The 18,102-nt window shown below is 39.3% G+C and overlaps 2 protein-coding genes across 2 annotated transcripts; one reads left to right on the top strand and one right to left on the bottom strand.

Annotated features, from left to right (window-relative positions):
- The first annotated feature begins 1,869 nt into the window (after positions 1-1,869).
- On the top strand, positions 1,870-13,424 carry LOC116988454 (microsomal glutathione S-transferase 3-like). Its single transcript, XM_033045162.1, has 4 exons — positions 1,870-2,213; positions 6,867-6,989; positions 8,149-8,221; positions 12,431-13,424. Exons 1-4 carry the CDS (start codon positions 2,058-2,060, stop codon positions 12,529-12,531), a joined length of 453 nt encoding a protein of 150 aa, XP_032901053.1. The 5' UTR covers positions 1,870-2,057; the 3' UTR covers positions 12,532-13,424.
- Positions 13,425-16,114: 2,690 nt separating this feature from the next.
- snrpc (small nuclear ribonucleoprotein polypeptide C) lies at positions 16,115-17,397 on the bottom strand. Its single transcript, XM_033045161.1, has one exon. The coding sequence runs from the start codon at positions 17,286-17,288 to the stop codon at positions 16,803-16,805; it is 486 nt and encodes a 161-aa protein (XP_032901052.1). The 5' UTR covers positions 17,289-17,397; the 3' UTR covers positions 16,115-16,802.
- Between the last annotated feature and the right edge of the window lie 705 nt (positions 17,398-18,102).

Genomic DNA, 18,102 nt, shown 5'->3' with positions numbered 1-18,102 from the left:
TCTGCAGTTCTTTCCCACGCATACATGTATGAATAATGAATAAATAAAAATGAATGAATAAAAATGTTATTGCCCAAGTATGAATACATACAAGGAATTTTCCTTGCTCGCAAAAGGATAAAAACACGACATACAGCAGACAATTAAAAATAAAACATTATAATTTAAAAATGTGAAAATAAAGTACCAGAGTAAAAAGAGGCTACAGACTTTTGGCACATGTTTATAAAGATATACACACACATGTACATAAACACACACACTGAACTTTTTTTCTCATTTATTATATTGTTTACAGAGTACTGTTTACATAATCTGTTGAGCTGTTCAAGTAAGAATGTCTTTGTTCTATCTAAACATAATGTATAGATTATATATATATATATATTGTTTGTTCTTATGGGTGTGCATATATATATATATATATATATATATATATATATATACCTATAAAAACAAACAATTATAGTGTGAAACAATAATCAGGACAAACGGATTATGCTGAAGCCATCAGGCGCACTTGTGGGCTAGAGAACATAAGTAATGTTTTGGATGAGGATCCTTCAGACCAAAACACCAGAGTTTCCACCAGTTTTTCTGTAGCCCTTTGCTTTACTTTTGGTCAAGTGATATTTTTCAGAGGGAAGACAGCGGAATTAATTTTTATTTCCTTGCTTTGAGAATTTCTGAAATCTTTATTTAGGGTTGTTTCCTTATTTATCTTTTGCTCACTTGTTTATCAAAATACAAGAACGTCAGACAACCAACATGGAACTACCATCTCACATTAACTTCAGCAATTGGATTGATCCTTCAGTCCAATCAATCTTGCAAAGTCCCCCTCAAGGGCCTGGGGTTGGTATCTAAATTAGAAAAACTGTCCCACAAACTAGTCCATCAGCTGCCCAATAGTTCAACTCAAAGAATCATATCATATAAACAAAATGTCGGTTCTATCACACAAGAGGTGGTGCAATCGTATAGATACAGGGTAACATGATCAAATAAACCTTATCATTGACTATCTATACGTGGAAGTTCACAACCCATTGTCAGAGTAAAATGCAACCAGTAAGCCTTTGACATGAGCATACACCGACCTATACGCATAGTCTGTGTGTACATGCACAATAAATTCTTACAATAAAAAGGTTTACTAAAATCGTACATAAATAATACTTACTATTCTCTACCAGATGAGGAATTAGCATTCTTCTATATCGAACAACATCTGGAAGCAGAGAAAAGCAATATCTCTCAGGCCAATTCTTCGGCTGACTATGCTATAATACCCGCTTCCTTGCCTCTAGCCCCTTTCCTATTCGAGATGCAGAAACATCAAATGCTTTTTTGCTAACTCAAAAGAGAGGGAAGATAACCGGTGCAAAAGAAGTGGTGAAACAAGAATGATTCGAGGGAACTAGGGAATGTGAAAGACTAATTTGCCATTAGATAATAGATCATTAGTCTGTTGTATCTCCAATGTAGTTATTTAGAATTGTTGCATAATTGGAATAGTTCTTCAGCCTGATAATTTGGATTGTTAGAAAACTCAACGTATTACTAGTGCCATGTAATAAACAATTTCAGCCATTCAAATAAAAGTAAAAGTATTTTACACCCAAACAAAATGTTAAACAAAAATTCAAAGTACGTTTTTAAATTAACCGATAGACAGAAAGAAAAGCAATAGTTTTCAAATAACAAATTTCACTCCGAGAGAACCAACAATCATTCACAGAAAACGAGCGAATGGAACAGCAATTTTCCCCCACGTGGATGGAAATGAAGCAATTATCAAGAGTAACAGGAGAGAGAGTGGGGTCCCGCCGAGAGGGAAATACGACATTTTATGTGTAGGAAGGGATGTGCAACAACATGTAGAGAGGAGGGATGATCCAGACGGTGCGCAAGTAGGTGGGGCGCTGGGAAGTCGCTCCGCTGCAGAGGGAGGGGGCGCTGCTTCGAGGAGGAAGCCTAGGCCTGTGCCAGAGCCTGTGTCCAGCGCCGGCCTCAGCTTCCAGGCCACCCCCGTCCCACGCCTGCCCGCCGCCCCTATGCAGTACGTGTCGCAGCAGAGTGCCATCTCCCAGCCCACTCAGGCCGTCCCCCCTCAGTTCGGCTACGTGATCCTAGTGTTCATTTACAGCTGGGTCATGCTAGCTTACCTGGGGGTCAAAGTGGGCATAGCCAGGAAGAAATACAACGTCAAGGTAAGGAAGAAGAAGGGTTTCGGCCCGAAACGTCGCCTATTTCCTTCGCTCCATAGATGCTGCTGCACCCGCTGAGTTTCCCCAGCAATTTTGTGTACCAAGGAAGAAATAAATACCTTCCCGGAACAGTGAGTGCTGACTGAATGGGGTGACATTCTATTGATTCCCAAGGGCAGATTTTTTTTCTCCAACTTCTTTATCAAAGGTTCAAAGGTTATTTTATTGGTCACATACACCTAGCTGTAGTGAAATGCTTCTTGCCAAATGCTAAGGGTTTGCAGCCAACTCTTTAAACCAGCATCTGCAGTTCCATTTTATTACATTTTTTTTTTTTGTCTTTTGGTACTGTTGTTTCTCCATCCACTGTTATTCCACCAGGTTAAAATGTAAAGATCCTGTGTATTTTTCCCCTAGATCTTAATTTCTAAAATGAGGGGGAGGCTTCCAAGTGGGACAGGGCCCGAAACTCCAATTCCTCTAAGAAGGGTATTTTTCACAATGCTAAAAGGTCATAATAATGAACATTGTGGCTGAAATCTATGTCAAAATCTTTGGAGGAAAAAAAAGTGGTGTTTAAATCTATTTAGCTAAAATGAACACCGAGCAAAATATTAGTCCAAAATCTGTGTATTCAAATTCATTTCAGACCCATTTTGTGGACTTTGGTTTTGCTTTACTTTGCTCCTGCTATTTTGTGGCCTAATTACATTTATATTTTCAAAAATTGTTCGTAAATATTTCAACTTATTATTTGATTCAACATATTTGTTTTATGCATTTATTCCGCCAGTTACATTACAGTTATCCTGAGTTTTGAATACTCAACAGCAATATTGGGTTGTGTACGAAATTCATGTTGAAAATGTAACCAATGAAGGCAATTCTGTCATGTTTACTTTAAGTAATCCATACATGCAAACTATTCTACAGTTTCCTTGCTTTCCTATAATTTTCTCTACTTCACTCTAAAATTAAACTAATTTTGTTACTTTCTTTGCTCTGCTGTCATTTTAAACATACTACTAGTCGGTTCTGCCGATTTTTTTTTTCCCATTATTTTTGTTTAGCTTTCAATGAGATAACTATTATTGTCATTTGTTTGCAAAATCTGGTCATTTTGGTTATCATTAATAATCTTCAAGCAAATATAAATGCTCCTGATACCCATAATAAATTGCATCTTGATTGAGAATTACAAAAATAATACTTGTCTCACAGCTCCAACATAAAATAAATAGAAAATGTTGGAACTACTTAGCACATCAGGCTGCAGCTGTGGGAGGCGAAACAGACCCTTCATTAAGCCTTATCTCTCCCCACATTTGCTAGGTATTGATGAGCTGAGTATTTCTGACTTTTTCTTTTGTTTTAGATTTTTAGCATCTGTAGTATTTTTCCACTGTACCAGCTAATCTTTATTTAAGGTCTTTAATAATACACATAATGAAACACTTTATTGTCATTGTAAACACATACAACAAAATTTCAGGGCACTGCCCAAGCGGAGCTCCAACGTATCAAATAAATAATAACGACAATGGAAACAACAAAAACGGCGTCCGAATGTGCAATATTTCACCGTATATTGTTGTAGCAGTACAAAATATTGGCTATGGGGAGGGGTGTGTGTGTTCAGTTCAGAGTGGTGATGGCCTTGGGGTAGAAGCTGTTTGTTAATCTTGTGTGTGATTTGATGGACCTGTAACGCTTTCCTGAGGGCAGAAGGGCAAACGGGTGATGTGTGGGAAGAGATGAGTCCTCTAGTATGCGTGATGCCTTCTGCAGACAACAAGAGCTATAGATCTCTTCCAGGGTAGGCAGATGTGTGTTGGTGATCTTCTGGGCTATATTGATGACTCTCTGCAGAGCCACCTTGTCAGCCGCAGAACTGTTGCCATATCACGGTAGACAAAAGTGCTGGAGAAACTCAGCGGGTGCAGCAGCATCTATGGAGCGAAGGAAATAGGCAATGTTTCAGGCCGAAACCCATCTTCAGACTGATGGAGGGTGGGGCGGGGGGCGGGGAGAAGAAAGGAAAAAGGAAGAGGAGGAGCGAAATCATGTTGCCATACCACACCAGGATCTGTTAATCTGTCAATTGGACCTGTTAATTTGTCAATTGACCTGTTATTCTGTTAATTGGACAGAATAACCAAAGTTTTTTCTTTTTAAGGCATTTGCGCATTATTGGTCTTCAGGAAACCAATAAAAGCAACATTATTTCCCTAATATTGCTGCCATTATGTTTCATAGTTTACACTTAAGGCTGTAGTATTGCCAGCTAGTTTTGATATTGGATGCTGCACAAACTTTAGTTTAGTTTATTTATTTATTGTCATGTGTACAAAAAATACAGTGAAAAGCTCTATAGGAATTTTATTTTGTATGCTTGTGGGAAAGAATGTTACAATCATCAGGGTAGAATTTAAGCCATTGACTTGAAGAAAGCCACCTCGTCTTCCCTAACAATAATTTCAATGTGACCTCAGCCGACCTTGAGGACCTAAATCTGATGAGACATGACTGAACATGTATGGTTCTAAAGAACAAAAAAACACAAGAATTAGCAACAGGAGTAAACCATTTCCCCTTCTAGCTTTCTCTGCCATTCATCAAGATCATGGCTGATGTTCTACTTCAACATTATCCTCGTGTCCCTTGATGCAAACTCCATCATCAAGTTCGCCGACGACACCACTGTTGTTGGACGAATCACAGATGGGGACGAGTCAGAGTATAGATGGGAGATCACCCGACTGACCAAATGGAGCCAGCACAACAACCTGGCTCTCACCATCAGTAAGACCAAGGAACTGATTGTGGGCTTTGGTAGGGAAAGGAGGAGGACCCACAATCCTGTTCACATCAATGGGACGATGGTGGAGAGGGTCAATAACTTCAAATTCCCGGGCATGCATATTTCCGAAGATCTTTCCTGGACCCGGCACACCGATGCAATTATAAAGAAGGCATATCAGCGACTCTACTTCCTGAGAAGAATACGCAGATTCGGCATGTCGAAGAGGATTCTCCTAATCTTCTGCAGGTGCACGGTAGAGTGCATTCTGACTGGTTGCATCATGGCCTTGTTCAGCAACTTGAATGTCCAGGAGCGAAAAAGACTACAAAAAGTTGTGACCACTTCCCAGTCCATCACCGGCTTTGACCTCCCCACCTTCGAAGGAATCTATCGTAGTGGCTGCCTCAAGAAGGCAGCCAAAATTATCAAGGACCCACACCATCCTGGTCAAGTCAAATCAAGTCAAGTCAAGTTTATTTGTCACATACACATACGAGATGTGCAGTGAAATGAAAGTGGCAATGCTCGCGGACTTTTGTGCAAAAGACAAACAACCAAACAACCAAACAAACTATAAACACAATCATAATACACATATTCTTTTACATAATAAATAATGGAAGGAAAAACGTTCAGTAGAGTTAGTCCCTGGTGAGATAGGCGTTTACAGTCCGAGTGTGGCCTCTGGGAAGAAACTCCTTCTCAACCTCTCCGTTCTCACCGCATGGCAACGGAGGCGTTTGCCTGACCTTAGCAGCTGGAACAGTCCGTTGCAGGGGTGGAAGGGGTCTCTCATGATATTGTTGGCTCTGGAGTTGCACCTCCTGATGTATAGTTCCTGCAGGGGGGCAAGTGAAGTTCCCATAGTGCGTTCGGCCGAACGCACTACTCTCTGCAGAGCCTTCTTGTCCTTGGCAGAGCAATGGCCACACACTCATCTCACCATTGCCATCAGGAAGAAGGTACAGGAGCCTGAAAACTGTAACATCCAGGTTCAGGAACAGCTTCTTCCCTGCAGCCATCAGGCTATTAAACACAACAACGACCTCTGATCTCTGAACTGCAAAAGATTATATTATTGCACCATATTTGTTATTTATTGTACTTTTTCTTTTTTTTCTCTTCCCCCGTTATGTACTTTGTTTACATATTCACATATTCTGTTGTGCGGCAGCAAGCAAGAATTTAATTGTCCCATCTGGGACACATGACAATAAAACACTTGACTTGACTTGACTTGTCTTGATCCACGTCATGGCCAGAAATATACTGATCCCTGTTTTGAATGAACTCAAAAAATGAACTACTTCAGTCATCCAAGGTAGACGATTGCAAAGGTTTACTGCTCTAAATGAAGAAATCTCTCCTCGCCTCAATCCCAAACTGTACCACTGATCCTCTACTGCTCGGTGAGGGGAAACATACTCTTTGCATCGCACCTGTTAAAACCCTCTCGACCTGAAACATCACCCATTCCTTCTCTCCAGAGATACTGCTTGTCCCACTGAATTACTCTAGCTTTTTATGTCTATCTTCGGTTTAAACCAGCATCTGCAGTTCCTTACACAAAATCGTTAACAGTTTTTTTTTAATTTCAAGTGACGTATCTAATGATTTATTGATTAATTCATTGTTGCCATTACATCACCAAACCCAACACTACTTTTTTCTGTTATTCTGCAATGTAATCCGAGACATTATTTAAAGGCTTGAATCTGTTAATTTGAAATTGAATTTTTGTGGATTCATTTTCTATTGGCTGATGTTGAAAATGTGATTTTAAAGCTGAGACATGCACAAAAGGAACAGATCTGTTGTTTGTTTTGTGATAATATTTTTTAATTTGTTTCCAGTACCCAGACATGTACAGTGATAAAGAACCACTTTTCAACTGTATCCAACGGGCACATCAAAACACATTGGAGATATACCCTCAATGGCTGATCTTCCAACTGATAGCTGGAATTGTCTACCCGGTAAGGAGATGTTGCTCAGGAAAATATTCTGCCTTAAATAATCTGTCCTGTTGCATCCTGTTCCCCAGTCAATCACACGATTGGTTCCACAGTCATGAAAGTAGGTTAATTCCTTCAGGCTTTTATCTAAAAGTCTGCAAAATTTAAATGTTTTTCATATGCAGCCTTGTTTCGAAAACAGGAAATTACATTTTAAAAATGCATACCCATACAAGTGTTTGTTACAATCCAGTAAAGGTGGGGAGGGGTGCCTGAAAGTCAAGAATTAAGTATGTTTTCACATAACCAATGATGCTAAATGTTTTCTGCTGTACTTACCAATGAGATGACAATTGGTATTACTCAGCAGGAAAGAGAAAATGTATGCGATGCATAGTGGTAAGAGACATCCAAGTGCTCCCTCAGTGTTACTAATGTCGAACCAGGCGCTTCCTCAGTATTGTTCCCATATTAACCCTGGTGCTTTTCCAGTGCTGCCTCCATGTCATCCCATTTGCTCCCTCGGTGTTGCACCTATTTGTTCCAGGTACTGCCACGGCACTGTCCCGATATTAGCCAGGGACCTTCCTTGGCAATGTTTCAGTTTTGCACCAGGTGCTCCCTCTGAAGTGCCAGTTACTGGAAAGTGCCATCTGGTGAAGTGCTGGTTAACTGAGCTCTTGCTGTTATTAGAATTAGAGTGGATTGTGGTAGAGAGATCTTATTATCCGGTTGACATTTCAGCTTGCATTTTAGTGCATTGTTATACCTAACTGTCCATCTTTGATCCATAGAGGGGATATTCCTGCATTTGTAAATATTTTCCTTTGTAAAGAGTATATTTTTTTACCTTGACATAAATGGTCATGTTTAATTGTAACTGCCCCTTCCTATAGTGCAGATGGCACGCCAGCTTTTATGTTAACTATTCTTTGGATAAAGAAGTTTCTCTTGAAATTTCCTATTCTGACTGATATTTTGGAAAAATAGATTTTAAAGAAATTCTACTATATGTGACCATTTTAATTACTTAGAAAATTACAAAGTGTTTTACATTTTAAAGCACAGTAATTTTTCCTAAAATCAGCCACTTTCAATACAAGAATAGTTGGGAACGGCTGTCTTTTTTACATTCTCCACAATGAACATGGGATAATCTAGTTTGTTTAACATTTCACAGGTCACTGCTTCTTTGTTTGGTATAATTTGGGTAACCAGTCGATTTTCTTACGCATGGGGATATTACACAGGAGGTAGGTATTCAGTTATGTTTTATACAAATATCTTGCCAGAAAAAGTGTTTATGTTCAATAAAGTTAAAAGTACATTACCTTAATGCCACCAGAAAGGAAAGACACGTTTTTGCATCACAGGACTTACTTATCAAAGTTATATTGTTAGAGTATTATTCAAATTCATCAGCGTTTCCACAATCAGCAATGCACAACTTTGGCTAATAGCAGATTTAGATAATAGCAGAGGATTTTTATTACCTATCAAAACCAATGGAACATGTTAACCAAATCTCTATGTAATATCTTGTACAAAGGATAGCACCTCCAGTTAAAAAAAAAAAAAAAAATAGAAACCAAGATCTTGAAGGGGTGTTGGAATCTTGTATCAAAGACAGACATTGTCAACTAGACAAAAACTGACATTAATATATAAAACATCACAAAAAATAACAAGGGTTTTCTATCCAAAGTAATTATATTCCTGAAATAAAACTAATTGCCGGTGTATTTAGGTGTCAGTTATAACAATAATGAATTTGTTCTAACTTAAATATCATAAGAGGCTCAAGGCAAGATTCAGAGGCACTAACACAAGAAAACTACATTTAATATGGGCTTTATGATTTATAAAACTAATTATATCTATCTCTGTAATATTACTCATCGCTACAGACCTCAAATCATGACTTCTGGAACACTCTTAATTAATTAATGTTTTATTATTATTAATGTTTAGTGTTTTCTGAATCATTCGTAACTGTCACTGTCATGTTGTTAGAGCACCAAGGCAAATTCCTTGTATGTGAATACTTGGCCAATAAACTTACTTACTCTTCTAAGCTTATTAATAAAAAAAAGGGTATTTGACATGCTTGCCTTCATCAGTCAGAGTATTGAGAATAGGAGTTGTAATGCTAGATTTGGTAAGGCCAGATTTGGAGTATTGTGTACCAGGACTGGAATGTATGAGTTATAAAGAGTGTAGGAAAGAACTGCAGATGCTGGTTTAAACTGAAGATAGACACAAAAAGCTAGAGTAACTCAGCGGGACAGGCAGTATCTCAGGAGAGAAGGAATGGGTGACATTTCGGGTCGAGACACTTCTTCAGACTGGTGAAGAAGGGTCTCGACCTGAAACGTCAACCATTCCTTCTCTACAGAGATGCTGCTTGTCCCGCTGAGTAACTCCAGCTTTTTGGTCTTTCTTTTAGTTGTAAAGAGAGGTTGGAAAGGCCAGGACATTTTCCCAGGTGCATAGGAGGTGGAGGGGTATATAAAATCATGAAGGGCATAGATAAGGTGAATATTCACTCTTTTGCCCAAGATCGGGGGACCAAATCTAAAAGGCATAGATTTAAGGTGAGAGGTGAAAGATTTGAATGGGACCTCTCTCCTGCCGCTCGCTGGCCTCACTCATGTAAGCCGCTTCCTGCAAATCCTTAAATTCCGACAGCGCAATTGAGGTTACTCAGCTGTGGGAATTTAAGGATCTGCGGGAAGCAGCTGACATGAGCGAAGTCGGCGAGCGGCAGTTGAGAGGTGTTCAGACGAAGAGCACTGCCAGAGGTGAGCGGGCCGGCAGAAGGCGCTGAAGTGGCGGCCAGTTCTGCTGTCGGGTCCCGGAAGCCGCTCGCAGCTACCCGAGCTGCTTCTGTCCCCGGCTACAATGCAGCGGTGAGTGAGTGAGTTACTGGCATTATCCCCGACCCCCTCCTTCTCAACACTCTCCACACGCTGTGAAAGAAACTCTCCCCCCAATTGGTAGGTATGTTGCAAAGCCTACCTGAAGCGTCTTTGAAAATCTGCCGCTGAGGGTGTGCGCGATTTTGGCGCCGTTTAGAGGGGGCGGGTTTAAAACGCGATTTTCTCTAAGCTGTTCAAATCGAAGATGTTCAGCCTAGTTAATTATTAACGAAAAATCGCTGAAAGACCCCGTCGCAAAAGCTATTATTAGGTTTAAAGGCCTTGAATAATAGTTATAGTAGTTTAAAAATCAATCTCTAAACCCGCGACCGTCAGCAACCGCAGGGTCTCATAAAGAAAATAGCAGAAGGTAGGTTGTATATTTTTACATTCAAAAGGGCTTCTAAAGATCCTTTTATACAAAATTTAATATTGCGAGTAGCTCAATTTGGCCCCATTATATCGCGCAGTATTTTTCTCGGCATTTGAGGCACAAATCTACCGCAATGTGAACGTTCTAAACCAGCGCGTTCCACAGGGACCCACTGGAAAGCTGATTTAAATGGGCATTTATTTACAGCAATTGAACACTGAATTCCTTCCATTTGGCCTATAAATTAATGTAAATGAGATTTAAAAATCATGTTTTATTGTGAATTATTTGTGAATATTATTTGGACATTTAGGCTATTTAAAAATGTTAATCATTTATTAAGAAATGGATAGATGTTTAGATCTAGTAATTGAAGTCTGAAATTAGCTACAATTAGGTAACTAACTAATTATATGCTTTAATTTCAGGTCATCCAAGTAAGATTATTTTATATTTGTTTCCGAATGCTTCAATCTATGATAACTGAAAATTTCATTCAGTTCTCTTAATTTTTAAGAAAGTTATGGGCTTTTGACTGTTCACGATCACAACTTTTTTGTTATGTCCATAGAAAATCAATAGGGAACAAGATGCTCATTTCCGAGTATGAAAATGGCCATAACTTTTTAAATACTTGAGATATGAAAGTGAATTAGATGTCAAATTAAACTTATTTTTATGCTTTATCTGATGGGATAAATTACAGACTTGATTTTTAAAATCTCAAAATTTTGTAACATTGCTACAATTGGTCCCTTGAACAAGTGTTGTCATTCAATAAGATGACAACTGATTCAACTTTTCCTTGTGCTCCTGTTTTTCCCACCATCTCTCCACCTGCCATCACCCTTCATTTCCCCCCCCCCCCCCCCCACCCATTCAGTTGTTCAGAATAATGGGGACTTGGGAGCCTTGGGCAAATTGAATTGTTACTGTCTTTATTTTTATTTATCTGTAGGGAGAGAACAATCTGCGCATGCGCGGTTTCATTTTTTTTTTTTTTTTTAAAGCCGACTGCCTACCCTGAGTAATCACTCACGGCACGTGCCTGAAGTGAATCGTATGTATGTGGCGTGTCCTCAACACTTAACTAACAAATTGCTGATACTACTTGTCCAAAGTCAATATATTATGAAATGTTGTGCACAGAACCTGGGTCTAACCAAAGGTAGTTAGTTACAACAGTGATACAATCCTGCGTTCTTCACCATCTCTACTAACATAAGGCAACAAGATGTTAATTCCACCATGTATTTTCAAGATTGATTTCAGATTTGATGCATTTGGCTTCATTGTTTGCTTGTCTCATTTTTGTTTGTGGGGTGTTTCCCTGTCTTTACATTTAGATAATCCCATCTTCATATCATGAAGTGAATAATTTGATATCAAACTCTGGTCACTTCAGTTTTTTATCTCCAGGAAATGTACCTTTCTGATTATTTCCCTTTTCCAGAATCCAAATGTCTATTTTTTTTTTTGTGTCTTCTCTTCTAAAACTGTTTATTATTACACTGCTTGTGTATTTTCAGCGTTTTACTTTTGTAGTTATTTCATTTAGTTCAGAGATACAGCGCGGAAACAGGCCCTTTGGCCACCGAGTCCATACCGACAAGCAATCCCTGCACACTAACGCTATCCTACTCGCACTAGGGACAATTTACAATTATACCAAGCCAATTAACATACGAACCTGTAGTGTGTGTGGGAGGAAACTGGAGAAAACCCACACAATCCAAGGGGAGAACGTACAAACTCCATACAGACAAGCACCCTTGGTCAGGATCTAACCCAGGTCTCTGCCGGTGTGCCACCATGCCACCTTATTTGATTAACCTAGTTATCATTGGTTCTCTTCTAGTCTTATTTGCTTAATAGTTATCATTATCGTTCTAGCTTGCTTTGCTGTGTTTCCTAAACATGTGTCAGACTTTTCTGTCAACTGATAAATTCCCCATGCATTGGTCAATATGTTGCTTCCAAACTGTAATCTAGGGAATTTGCTTATACACAGGTTACGAACACTGTCTATATAAATAAATAAACAATATTTAAATAAATCGGATACTTTATAATAACTGAAATTTATGTTTTAAAAATATTAGCTGTATCAAATAAAATTATATTGAGGGTGTTAAATGATTGTTCACCTGTGTTATTTGCTTTATCTTCAGTGCCAGAGAAAAGAAAGATTGGGTCCTATGGATACATTGGATTTCTGGGAGTCATATCCCTGTCTTTAGTCGTTGCTTTTAAAACCATTTTCTCACCGTGATAAGCTTTCTACCACTGAAAGTTGGGGAAAATAAAAGTACCGGTTATCCAGTGGTATTTATCAGCTGTTATACATGGCCAGCCATTTTGAAATGAATGTAATCTTAGAACTCCTGCTACTTGTTTATCGATGCTCATTTAAATATTACCAACCTGTGATAATTTTCTCCGATTTGTTAAGCGTTCCAGTTTGACTAGTTTTGTGGCATAAATCTATTTTTTCTATATTTAATAAAATGGTATCCTGGACTACAATGTTAATTTACAAATTTTATTTTTTATAATTAGGCGAATGACTGGCTTCTGCCTGAACTTGAATTGCTTTCTATTCTAGCTTGTGTATGTAATTGTTAGTTTAAAGTGAATATGTATTATTGAACTAGGTTTAACATTTTATCTTTCAGGATGCTTAGTAACTCAACTTACTTAAATTTTGATCCAAGGCCCTCAGTTTTGTATTACAGTTTAAACTTAAAATCAACCTAATCACACAGAGAATGGTGTATGTATGCAGAACATGTGAAAGAAAACTAAGTGATATCAAAGCCAATAGAAACTTTAAAAGCTTGGTAAACAAGGCTGTAATTCTTTATCAATGGATGTTCTGACATTGAGAACTGAATGTTCACTGATTTGTACATTACCTGTTGGTTTTATTTTAAAGAAACATATTTTCTGCACCATTTAGTTATCCATTTTAATCTTTATTCAGCATACCAAATAATGAAATGGCTTGAACTATAATTTTGTCTTAAATGTTATGTATTTTGTTGTAACCATTCATCAGGATCCAACTATAGTTGATGATTTCCTCAAATGCTTTTCTTTATGTACAAATCTTTATGGCTCTGTTTCACGCTTAATTTCTAAATAAAAAGATCAATTTTAAATATAGTTTATTTTTGTTGAAAGTGTTTTTGGTACAAAATAGCAAGAAAGTTGATTGTAAAATATTTAAATGGACAGAAACAATCCATCCAATTTGCATTGCAGAAGCAACAAACGGTATACACATCGGAGTGGAATGAGATATCAGATAAAACCCCGACAGTCCTTTCAGGTTAGGCAGAGGTTCACTTGCACCTCATCTACTGTATCCGTTGTTCAAGATGTGGACTATTATACATCGGCGTGACCAAACGCAGACTCGGCAATCGTTTCGCGGAACACCTTCACTTGGCCTGCGTGAACCAACCTGATCTCCTTGTTGCTGGACACTTTAATTCTCCTTCTCATTCCTACACAGACCTTCCTGTCCTCGGTCTCCTCCATTGTCAGAGTGAGGCTAAACGCAAATTGGAGGAACAGCATCTCATATTTCGCTTGGGCAGCTTACAGCCCAGTGGTATGAATATTGATTTCTCTCACTTCAGGTAGCCCCAGCATTCCCCCTCTCTCTTTCTCTATCCCCCACCCTAGTCTCACTAGCTTCTCATTTTCACCCTACAGTATACAATGGCCTGTTTCCTTTATATTTCTTACTTTTTTGCAAGTTTTTCAATATTCTTTATCTCTCCACATCGCTGACTATATCTCTCGTTTTCCTTATCCCAGCCAGTCTGAAGAAGGGTCTCGACACGAAACGTCACCCATTCCCTCTCCAGAGATGCTGCCTGTCCCGCTGAGTTACTCCATCTTTGTGTCTATCGTAGGTAAAATTATTCACTGATTATACTGAATCAGTGTAACAAATGCCCTTTCTGATAGGTAAATAGCAATATGGTGGCTAGCAACACTGGTTTTAAAATGTGTAAAAGAACACAAGTGCTGGAGTAACTTGGCAGGTCAGGTAGCATCTCTGGAGAACCAGGATTGGAGATGTTTTGGGGCTAGACCCTTCCTCAGATAGGTCTGAAATGCGTACGATCTTTAAATCATTTTTTTAAGTTATTTTCCACGATAGTACTGCTTCATACCCATGCCTCCATACGTTCAACCAGTTTATCTTCATAATGCAAGTCACAATCCCAATCTCCTATTGACAATATGCAATAAAGTGATGGGAATGTTACAAATTTCCGAAAGTAGTTAAAAATAGAATCCCTTACATAACTGCTAACAATGGAAATATCTTTGCTGCAACAGACATGATCCATCTTAACACCACATAGACAAATAGTCCAAGACAAAGTAAAGGATAGGTAGCCCAAAGTATAGAAAATGTACTTGCAAGTGATAACATTTAGAAAGAAATGAACATTTGAATAGAAAACATTTGTGCCTAGGATGAGTTTTTTTTAAATTGCCACCAGCATAAAATGTTAAATCTCCCCTTCTCAATCACTGCCTCTGGTATTATTCCAATTCTTGCAGTCAGGAAACAAGCAACATTTTTTGCAATTACATTATTTTTCTGTTGCAACAAAACATATACCTGCTCAACTTTTCATTCTGCTTTATTGTGTATTGATAGTAAACAATTGGTTAGTCATCAAACAATTGATTAAATGAAAGGGTATATTTAAGTCAATAGCACTAAGAGGAATCATTAGGGTTAGGCTTTGAGGGAAGAGTACAACCCCTCAATGTTTGTACCTTGCTAACTATCTCAGTGAAGTGACACAGTACAGAATTTAATGACCGTTCACTATGGAAGTTCATTATGAATAGTTAAGGTGAATTGAAAAATATGTAGCTTAAGATTCATTTCATTTAAATGATTCATGAAGAACACTTTTAAACATTTTTCATCTTGAGATGCTGACTACATTAATGCTTCACATAAACTGGAAATGCAACTTCAAACCATACTAAGAGGTTCCAGAAATAGTTGGTTATACAGACTGGCAAACCAATATTCTGATTTCCTAAAACCGCCGCTCATTTTCTATTAAATATTAAAGTAACACAAACAAGTGACTAAGGATATTAATCTTAAAGCCTTCATTACACCAAATAAACATTATTTGTGGCCTCCTGTACATCAGTGATACCAAGCATAGACTCAGCTCACTTGCGCTCGATCATCCAAGACCTACTGGATCTCCTGGTTGCTGACCATTTTAACTCGACTTCCCATACTGACCTGGGCTAGACACCAAAAGCTGGAGTAACTTAGCGGGACAGGCAGCATCTCTGGAGAGAAGGAATGGGTGATGTTTCGGGTCGAGAAATTCTTCAGACAGAGAAACATCACTCATTGTACTGCCTCTCATCTCGGCTTTCTCCCCGCACACCCCACAATTAGTCTGAAGAAGCGTCCCAACCTAAAACGCGACCTGCCCATATTCTCAGAAGATGCTGCTTGACCCAATGAGTTACTCCAGCACTTTGTGCCCTTATGTGTATACCAGCTACTGCAGTTCCTGGTTTCTGCTTTTAAATTGCTGGCTATGACCGACAAGCAAAGAATTACACTGTGCCTTGTTACATGTGACAATAAAGTATTCCACAACTCCATGTACAACCATTGATAGTTGACCAAGAAGTGCTGGAGGATTATGATCCATCGTAAAAGCACTGATTATCATTCCCACAATCTCATCAGTTGTCATTAGGGACTGTATTCAGAGCTGCTGTAGTAGGGGCAGAATGTTGCCGTGAGACGTTAACCAGAGTGCAAAATAGCTGCCAAAAGAAGACCAGGTCAACCAAAGTATGTTTATTAAAAACTAAAAAATTCAATATTTCCGCTAGTTAAAGATGGCAAAACAAAGTATAGCTAATTATTGTGTTTTAATAACAGTGCACTTTCAAGTAAAGGTTTCCACCAGTTGATTTATCTGCTTAAAAGACAAATATAGAAGAACACAAGAACTGGATATACATGTTAAATCAGTATTTGGACAAACACCTTTAATCAAATGGGTCAACCACTTTCTGTGGACTTTAGAGGTCTTCCATTTTGTTGATAAAAGTTAGACCTTCAAAAGAACAAGGATTTTCAACCATCCATCTTTATTTTCCGGCCAAAAAGTGTGGCATCGTAAGACCGAAAAATAATGGGCAATTAGAGCCTGTCTTTTGTCCGTCAAATATATTTGGGGAAGAAAAAAATAATAATCGTACAACCAGAAAAATATGACGTAAGCCGTTTCTTGCAAAACCAAGTCCGGTGTGGTAAGTAAATCTGAATTGGCCATTACAATTCAGATTGGCAGCTGCGAAATCCGCTCACATTAGCGTGGTTTAACAATGAAGGAGACAGGCATCGGGCTGCTGCAACTGGTAGAAAAACTGGTCTTGAAACGGCGGCGGTATCGGGGGGGGGGGGGGGGTAGGGGGTAGGAAACGTTGCTCCGGGTAATGTCCCTCTTGCAGCCCGCCCTCGCTTTATCTGGCCGCGCGTAGTAATCCAGGTCTGGAAGGCACCATCATGGGCCGGTGAGGCCCCATCATCGGGCCCGGCATCATGGGCACCGGGCCACCCATGGGCGGTCTCATCCCCGGGCCCACCAACATCATACCGGGCGGAGCGTGGCCCATCATCGGCATCATGGGCGGCCCTCCCATCGGCGGCCCGGGTAGGATGGAGGGGCGAGGCGGCGGCACCCCCACGTTGCCGGGAGGCGGCGGGATGGCAGCTCCACCCGGGGGCGGCCCGGTCGGCGTCGAGAATGGCGCGGTAGGCGGGATCTTGCCCTGGCGGAAGGCGGCCGTCGTCTTATCGATCAGGCTCTGGGCCTGCTCTTCCATCCATTTCTGGTAGTAGTCCTTGACGTTCTCCTTGTGCTTGCGGCCCTCGCAGTGCGTCTTGCGGACGGACGGCGAGTCGTGGGTGAGGTAGGTGTCGCAGTAGTCGCAGTAATACTTGGGCATCTTGTCAGCTGCTGCTCCTCCGCCGCTGCCGCCGGGTCCCGCTGCTAATCTTTGTTGCTGTCGCTGCTGGCGTCCCTCAGACACCAATCACGTGATCCCCGCACACGAGCATGCGCACAACCCGCCCCCTCAGGCACACAATGGGCTGCAGATGCTGTAATTCAATTCAACTTTATTGTCATTGCACAAATACGAGTACAGGTACAACGAAATGCAGTTTAGCGTCTGGTCATAGTGCAAGATAGTAGAAATAAAAATATGGTTAATAATGTGTGGACTGTGGATGAATTAAACTGGTACATAGGCAATAAATGTATACAAATGGGAGAGTCTAAAGATAGCTAGCGACGGGACTCTGAGTAGCAATGTTACAAAATTTTGAGATTTTAAAAATCAAGTCTGTAATTTATCCCATCAGATAAAGCATAAAAATAAGTTTAATTTGACACCTAATTCACTTTCATATCTCAAGTATTTAAAAAGTTATGGCCATTTTCATACTGGGAAATGAGCATCTTGTTCCCTATTGATTTTCTATGGACATAACAAAAAAGCTGTGATCGTGAACAGTCAAAAGCCCATAACTTTCTTAAAAATTAAGAGAACTGAATGAAATTTTCAGTTATCATAGATTGAAGCATTCTGAAACAAATATAAAATAATCTTACTTGGATGACCTGAAATTAAAGCATATAATTAGTTAGTTACCTAATTGTAGCTAATTTCAGACTTCAATTACTAGATCTAAACATCTATCCCTTTCTTAATAAATGATTAACATTTTTAAATAGCCTAAATGTCCAAATAATATTCA

Source organism: Amblyraja radiata, chromosome 27 (assembly GCF_010909765.2).
Source record: "Amblyraja radiata isolate CabotCenter1 chromosome 27, sAmbRad1.1.pri, whole genome shotgun sequence".
NCBI classification, from domain to species: domain Eukaryota; kingdom Metazoa; phylum Chordata; class Chondrichthyes; order Rajiformes; family Rajidae; genus Amblyraja; species Amblyraja radiata.
Note: the sequence above shows the minus strand (reverse complement) of the source record. Positions and strands in the feature narration are given on the sequence as shown.